The 7,979-nt window shown below is 36.8% G+C and overlaps 1 protein-coding gene across 1 annotated transcript; it reads right to left on the reverse strand.

The window, feature by feature from the left end:
* Window positions 1-939: 939 nt before the first annotated feature.
* guca1g (guanylate cyclase activator 1g) lies at window positions 940-5,427 on the reverse strand. The gene is made up of 4 exons (XM_056282440.1): window positions 5,227-5,427; window positions 4,509-4,658; window positions 2,509-2,602; window positions 940-1,058 (listed from the first exon to the last, which is right to left on the reverse strand). Exons 1-4 carry the CDS (start codon window positions 5,425-5,427, stop codon window positions 940-942), a joined length of 564 nt encoding a protein of 187 aa, XP_056138415.1.
* Between the last annotated feature and the right edge of the window lie 2,552 nt (window positions 5,428-7,979).

Here is a 7,979-nt window from a genome sequence, read left to right on the forward strand (position 1 = left end):
AATCGAAGGAAGTCATCACACAAAAACAGGGAGTTAAAAATATTTCCACATGGAAGTTGTCAGCTCAGTACAAGTACCTAACCTGGTACAAACAGACTTGCCTGAATCCCTGGAAAAGGTGAGCCTTGTAGCATTGGTTGGCCTGGTGTAATCTGTGGTCTTTTCTGTTGTTTTGGGGAATATCTGCAAAGACCCACCCCCCCACCCCCCATTTTTGACAATTTAACATGCTTTAGTGTAGCTGAAACAATCAAGCTGAGAGCAAACAGTTTTATTTGACAGATCCTGTTTTTAAGGTAATAAGAAAAGTTCGAATACAGAAAAATAATAGAGTTCCACAGTGTTGTAGGTCAATGGCATAGACACGAGGAGCTCTTTTTAAGGAGGGTAAAACAACACACACAGACCTCTGTGTGAGTGTCTCTGCATACTGTAAATAAATGAAATTAATTCCATAATCTGAAGGACTCACGTTTTTTTTTTTTTTTTTTTTTTGCATTAAAGTTAATTCAAACAGCAGGCTAATCTAAAATAGTGATTTGTGACATGACACAATATGACACGACATGATATTATGTCTGGATTTATGACAGTAAATGACACAAATTGATTTAAATACAACCTGATAGTGGCTGTACTTCAGTTCAGTGAACATCGGACAGGGTACTGGAGTAGTTGTTGACATGATGAGGTAATTATCTTTGTGTGAAAGGCATCTTTTAACAGATGCAGACCTGCACATTGTCATTACTCCAATGACTAACACCGATCATCATAAGGAACAAGGAAAAGGATTTTGATTTGGCCACAATTTGTGAACCATGTCTATGAGTCCCCAGTTCTTGGCAGTGAGGATTTGTTTTCTGTGTGCACCAGTAGAAAACGTATTCTTACTGAATTCTGCTCAACTGGGGCACAGTCCATGTCATCAGAATTGTTTCATATGTCTTTCCAGTGTTGTTTGAACCATCTACTGGCATTGACATCTAGCTTCAGTAGATCCATGATCCAGTTGTCCTTCTGTGCTCCCTCCATAAACTCTGCTAAAGATATCTGACCTGAAAACCAGAAAGAAAAAAAAAACAGACAAACAGAAAAAAAACACCAATATGAGCAATTCTTATCACACTTGTCTCTAAATTCTGCCACAGACACAAACTGAAACAATTATTATGGAAATTCATACATAAATACTAGTATGTGGCTGCAAAAATGTGTCTCAGTAAGGCATTAGGCTGCCACAAGCTGACAGGTCTAATTTTAATTTTCCTGTAATGCATATGACAAGGGTGTTGAAATATTTTGGAGGACTTGGACACTGTTCTACCACCAAACAATTCCACGTTACAGAGTTTTGATGAAGATGCTGTTTCAGGGACCGGTCCCAAACTAATTTAAGCATTTAACTAGGCAGAGCTCTTTCAATTACATTTTCTAATTTACAACTCTTTTATTCAAAGAAATTTACAAAATGAGTTATCTGCAAAGGTGAAAACCCATCTATACATGATGGACCGATCCTGGAACCAAGTAATGTAAGCATAGCAGGATAAACACAGCTGCAGCTGATATAATGTGTAAGTTTGATTTAGTTGTGACAATAGGCCTGCATTGACAACAGCCAGTAGCTTTGTCAATATTTCTCCATTGCCATGTCTAAATCAAACAGACCCATCATAAACTCTATTAGCTGCACATCAATTGGTGCCAAGATCAGCATTTCACACTTATCAGCCTTTCACACTTATAGATTGTTTTAAGTGGTAAAAGATTTAGCTTTTCTTCAACGTGATAAATAAATGGTTCAGTGGACATACTATAAACTTTAACAACTTCCCCATATACCAGAACAGAACTGCCAGAGCCCATCCCCAGGAACAGTTGAGTTTACAGACTTGTTTTTCGCTGCACATGTACTTGTTTGCCTATTGAGGACATGGTGAAGGATGTTTAATCTGACCATGAAATATTCTCAAACGCTCTGTCTTCAGCAGATAACTGTCTGTGTGCCTGGTACCATCTAAAATGCATGAGCATCACTACTTAGAAGTCTTCACTTCTGATCACAGTTGGCCTCGGCTGTCATCTTCCAGTCACCCATCCATGGGTGAACTATTTATTACTCGAGTAAAAAAGCCTTTGCAACCTTTGATTTGGTGGTTCTTTGTGCATTTCAAAAATATTGATGGTTCTTTTTTCCCCATTTGGGCTGTTACCATAAATTGCTGGAGAAATGTGATATTGGAGAGACACAGACTACACATAATGTCAAAACAGCACAAAACACACACACACATACATACACACATACCAAAGATGTGTGAATTATCGCTATAAGAAAAACAATTCCTTTTGTTTTGCTTTGCACACCAAAATAAAACGATTCCCAGAGACTAACTTTGTTATTTATCAACTACAAATCAGTGGTTTACATTATTGACTATTGATCATTTGTAAATAACATAAATGAGAATGTTTGCTTGCTTGTGTGACAGACAGAAAACATACCATCTTTATTTTGATCCAACAGCTCAAATATTCGGTCACAGATCTCATTTGGTTTGAGCTCCACAGTATGATGTCTTTTGATCTTGTAAATTATCTGAAAGAGAAGAGAATGAATCAAAAAATATAGTATCTTGTGGAAATTGCAGGAAAGTAGAGACGGACAATTTCTCTCATTGACTACACAAACGCGTGTGTCATTTATTCTCCTGTACAAAATCATAATGCCAGCAACGTGACGCTGCTTCAACCATCAGCAACCTTAAAGAATGATATATTTGGAAGCTACCTTTCCCAATGTCTGTCAGTGAAAATATATGGGCTGAGTTTCACAAGTTCTTCATAGCCGATAAAGTCAAAGAAATTCACTTGAAGATACTACATAAATATTACCCATTTAACACATTTCTGTGAAAATTTAAAGCAGAAATCTCAGAGAAATGTTCATTCTGTAACACAGAAGACGAAACTATTTTACATTCATTCTTTAATTGTCTTTATTCCTCTAAGCTATGGACAGATATTGCATTACTCATTTTTGATACATTTAACAAAGTACTTAGTATAAAAGAAGGTATGGTCTTGATCCTTGATTGCAATACTGGCTCATCTCCTGTAGATAATGCTCCCAAAATTCTGTCTTTGTTTGGTAAATTTCACATTCACAAATCAAAGGTGATGGTCTCCAAGCCCAATATTAATTTATTTTACATTAATCTGATATTCTTTTTCAAGTCCCTTACCAAAATAACCTCTAACAAAAAGGCAATGAAAACATCTCTCATCTGGGAAAAACTATTAAACACATTAGATAAATAAACAGCTTAGATTTACATTGTTTTTTTTCCCCTGAAAGACTCCTAACAGTGATTATTATCATCATGTGATCATCGACCTCCTAAATGTATTTTTGTGTCAACCTTTCCTTGTTTGTGTTTTATTTTATTCCTTTTATTTTCTCTTTTTTTGCATTGTGTTATTAGACCACAATTATTACTTATGTTTCGACTCTCCCCTGTATTGAAACTCTGACATTGTATTGTTGCAATGTAAAAAACAATTGTACATGATAAAAAATTAATAAATAAAATATGTAAAAAAAAAAAACCCAAAACATCATCGTCCTCGCTCCACCCGCTCAACCCAGAAACCCTTTCTTAAAGCACCCGTGTCTACCAATTATGGTGAATTGTGCCCTTATAATCTGCTACAATCTGTTTTAAACGATAGACATTTCTGGTACTGGATATGGTAATATCGTAATATAACTGTAGTACAACTAGTAATAAAACTGTACATTTCTGACCAGTCTTAGGCTCAAATCCCATAATTGTCTAGGCAAAATGCAGCTTCCTTTCTTCTTTGTGAATATAACAACTTATCAAATACTGACTATCAGACTACGATGAATAGAATCGAAAAGAATGTTGTGCTTAAAAATTGTTAGTACACAGGAAAACCTTTGGTGATAATTATAGGTTAATACACTTTAGGAGGGCATCAGTGCATACTACAGACCTTAAATGGTGAACATTAACAGGTGTAAATGTGAACTAAATAAACTTGTACTTGAGTATACCCTCTTGCCTGATGTTAAATTGAATTAATTTGCAATCTCTAACAGATTGGCATCCTGTGTGCCATAAAGGATTATGCATGTATTGATGCTCATGTATAAGCTCGGGGTCTCATTCTTACTCAAATTCTGTCATAAACATGATGAAAATATAATTATTTAAAATGACCTTGATTGTTTCCTAAATTAACGTCACTGTTTGAAAGTTGTGGTCCTCCCTGTTTACATTTATATACTTTTCATATGTTGTATTTGGTTTTAGGCTTAATGTGATCAATGTGAGCAAACCTACAACTCATTCTTTCTATATGCAAACTTGTTTGGTTAATTGAACTGATTCCCATGCTTTGCTCATTAAATCACTGATTTTTTCTGAGGGACGCACATGAGGATTTGAATAAACGATGCAGGCTAATTCCAGTCTTACTCTGATGATGTGCTCCATTTCATGTCGGTCTAATTTCCCGTTTTCATCTCGGTCATATACCTTGAAGGACCATTTCAACTTGTCCTCCAGGCGGCCCCGTAGGACAAGGTGCACTGCTGCCACAAACTCCATGAAATCTATAATGTTGTCCTAAAAAGAGAGAGTGTGACTAAAATAACAATAATAATAATCATAACAACAGCTACTATTATTACTACTGCTACTACTCAAGCTACTACTACAATACCTACTCCTATTACTAATACTACTAATCCTAGTACTACCACTGCTACTATTACTTCTACTCCTCATCCTCCTTCTCCAACTATTACTATTCAATAGACCTATAGCTACTATTGCTAATACTATGACTCCTACTTCTACTACTCTAAGTGCTACTACTATTTATGATATTACCACAATTCCTACTCATACTTTTGCTGCTTCTACTCCTTGTAACACTACTCTGATTATTACTACCATTAGTACTACTACTATTGTTACTCCTACAACTACTATTGCTACCACTCCTATTCGTACTACTCCTAATACTAGTACTACTACACCTAATGCTACTATTGATACTACAATTCCCACTCCTACCCTTACTACTACTACTACTACAACTACTATTACTGCTACTACAACTACTGTTACTACTACTTCTGTTAGTAATGATAATCATGATCATTTTGATAACAGGTGGCAGTCGTCCCACCTTATTAGTATCAAAGGACTTAAAAATGGTCTCCATGTATACACTCTCCTCTTCAGAGGCGCTTTGGACTCCAAACAGGTTCCTGAACTCGTGGAGGTGGAGGGCTCCGCTAGGGCACTTCCTCATGAAGGCAGTATAGAGAGTCTGGATCTGCCTCATTTCCACCTCCTCCTCCTCCTCCTCACTCTGTGTCTGGCCCATAGTGTTGATACACGCCGGCTAAATACACCCGTCATGTTCTGCAGTAAGCTCTATGGGGCAGCGCATGTTTTGTTTTTCAATGAATGGGTTAGAAAGTTGTGAACGATCCCAGAATTATTCAGATGCAATAGTGTCAAATAGCACTAAGAACTCAAACTTATTTTGTCATTTCATGTTGTTAATTGAATATCTAAGATGTCAGTGGAGACTCATTACTGGTTTAGTGACTGACTGGTCAGTTAAAACTATGAATATATTAAAAAGGCACTCTCAACACTAAAGACATTTTCATCAAGTCAGAAAAAGCAAAAGATTATAAAACTAGCTTCGCACAATGTCAAACTACAACAGTGGCAGCATGGACCTTTAAAAAAAAAGCATCATATTGATCAATAAACGAAGGCTCCAAAACTGGAACCTCTCAACAATCCATCTTTTAACTCCGTCAACAAGGTTATCGTCCACAAAGAAAAGCAAAAGCAGAAAGATAATATCTCCAGTGTTGACTTGTCAAGAGTATCCATCCTCCAAACTAGCATCTTCAAGTGTCTTCCACAAAATAGCTTCCATTAATCACAATAAATACATTCGTTCCAGTCGAAAAGCTACATCTTCCCTGACCCCAGTTGATTATCTGTTATCATGTCCTGTTGTTGGTTTATAGGCCAGGAGTTAAATCGATGGCTTCCTAAACTTATTATCTCTGGCCATACCCATATTACTGTAGTTCTACATTGTGTCTCTGCACTGACCTCTTCTGTTTTCCTTCCTTGTCCTTGCACTGATCTGACAGTGCTAATCCAAAACTGGGGCTGAAATTACGACTTTCGCAAGCCTTTTTAACCCTCTCTAACTCCACTAGCATGCAAATCTCAGCCTGTTATTGTATCCCCCTGTAATCCCTGTGAGACTGAAGTCATATCAACACAAAAAGACAAATCTTTTCATTATTTTTGGGTTCTGTGTGAACGTCTCAGACCAGTTTTTTTTCTTTTTAAAGAGAATCCTCAAGGTTTGTTTTATTACAATTTTGTTTTTTTATACACTGGGGGGGAGTCAGGAAATTTTGAAAAGAAAGAGGAGATTGAATCAGACATAGCTCAAATGCTATATTCAAAAGTACATTCTTAGTAAGATCACCACTTTTAATTATTGAATCAATGGGATATCCTCTCATATTTCCATGCAAGAAATTCCATGCAAGAAATAAGCCTTCTTCTCAGCTAGCCGAAGGAAAGGCACTGTTCCTGTAATAGTTTGGGAAGTTTATTCGAGGGGGGGGGGGGACAACAAAAATATCTCGATGTGAAAGTTCAGATAACACTGAAGCTCAAGCAGATGTCCAGTTCAGTATCTAAATATTGACATGGTGTAGCTATCATCTATTTTAGGAACTGTCTGATCCAGATTTAGACCCTCTGACCGTTCATCCATTGAAGACCTAAGCCTGCATTCACAATCCCATACCAATTCAGGACATGCGGGGAAAGCTGATTTGGTGCTGAACTGATACATATACCAAACAGTATGTGTGATGTAGGTTAAAGTTTATTGTGTTTTCGGTGGAGCCGGTTGGTCTTTTGTGAATATCTAAAGGGATACGCTGCCTAAACATGATTACCTTCTAATACTAAAGCATCACTTTGAATAAATAGTCTCCTAAGCTCCATCTGGCTTTACTTTAGCTGGGTTCATGCCATGGTTGGACGATTGGTTATAAAGATTATTATACAGTTTCAAGTCTCTTTTCTCAAATCTCTCTCTTTCTCTCTCTCTCTCTCACTCTCTGTTATCTTTTTTTAAACTAGTGCCTCAGTAAAGAAGAGTTAAAAAAACAGGATTAGTTTATCAATTATGCTGTGTTTTTTATTGTTATTCATTCAAGTCTGCAGTGCTAATAGCAAATTAAAAAAAAAACACGACAACCCACTTTAATTGCTGTTTGCATGACCCTCAGACTTGGGAAACCAAATCAAAGTCAAGTATAATTTTAACTTCTAATTTCAACCTAATACAGGCTACCTTGTCTCAGCCTGGAGAACACAACCTTAGAAGAGCCAGGAGATGCAAGAAAAAGCCTAGTTTGTACTTACCTGAATGGGACTATATCATCATATTCATAGGACTTTGACAAGACTGCTCTTTATGGTTATGATCACAACAGTTTGTAGAAAACTAAAGTTTAAAAGGCAGACCCCTTGAAAACACAAAAAAATACAAACATATGGCCTACTTGGCATTTACATTTATTGATAGCTAGAGCTGCTTCCCTTAGTCGTGTTTATTTGTGTAGTCCTAAATCACCGTTACAGTCTCACAGGGCTTTGCATTCACACAGTCGATAGTGTAAACAATGGATGGCCTCTATCCTTAGACATCTTCCACAAAAAACCTTCACAGAAAAAAAAAACTATGAGAAACCACAGGAAGAACATCGAAGGAGGGATTCCTCTACTGGGGCAGATTTGATTTTTTGATTTTGATTTTGATATACTTCAGCATTCAACCCATCCTAGCTGTGTTGCCAGCAGCAGTGGGCAGCCGCTGTGCAA

This window comes from Lampris incognitus, chromosome 6 (genome assembly GCF_029633865.1).
Source record: "Lampris incognitus isolate fLamInc1 chromosome 6, fLamInc1.hap2, whole genome shotgun sequence".
NCBI lineage: Eukaryota > Metazoa > Chordata > Actinopteri > Lampriformes > Lampridae > Lampris > Lampris incognitus.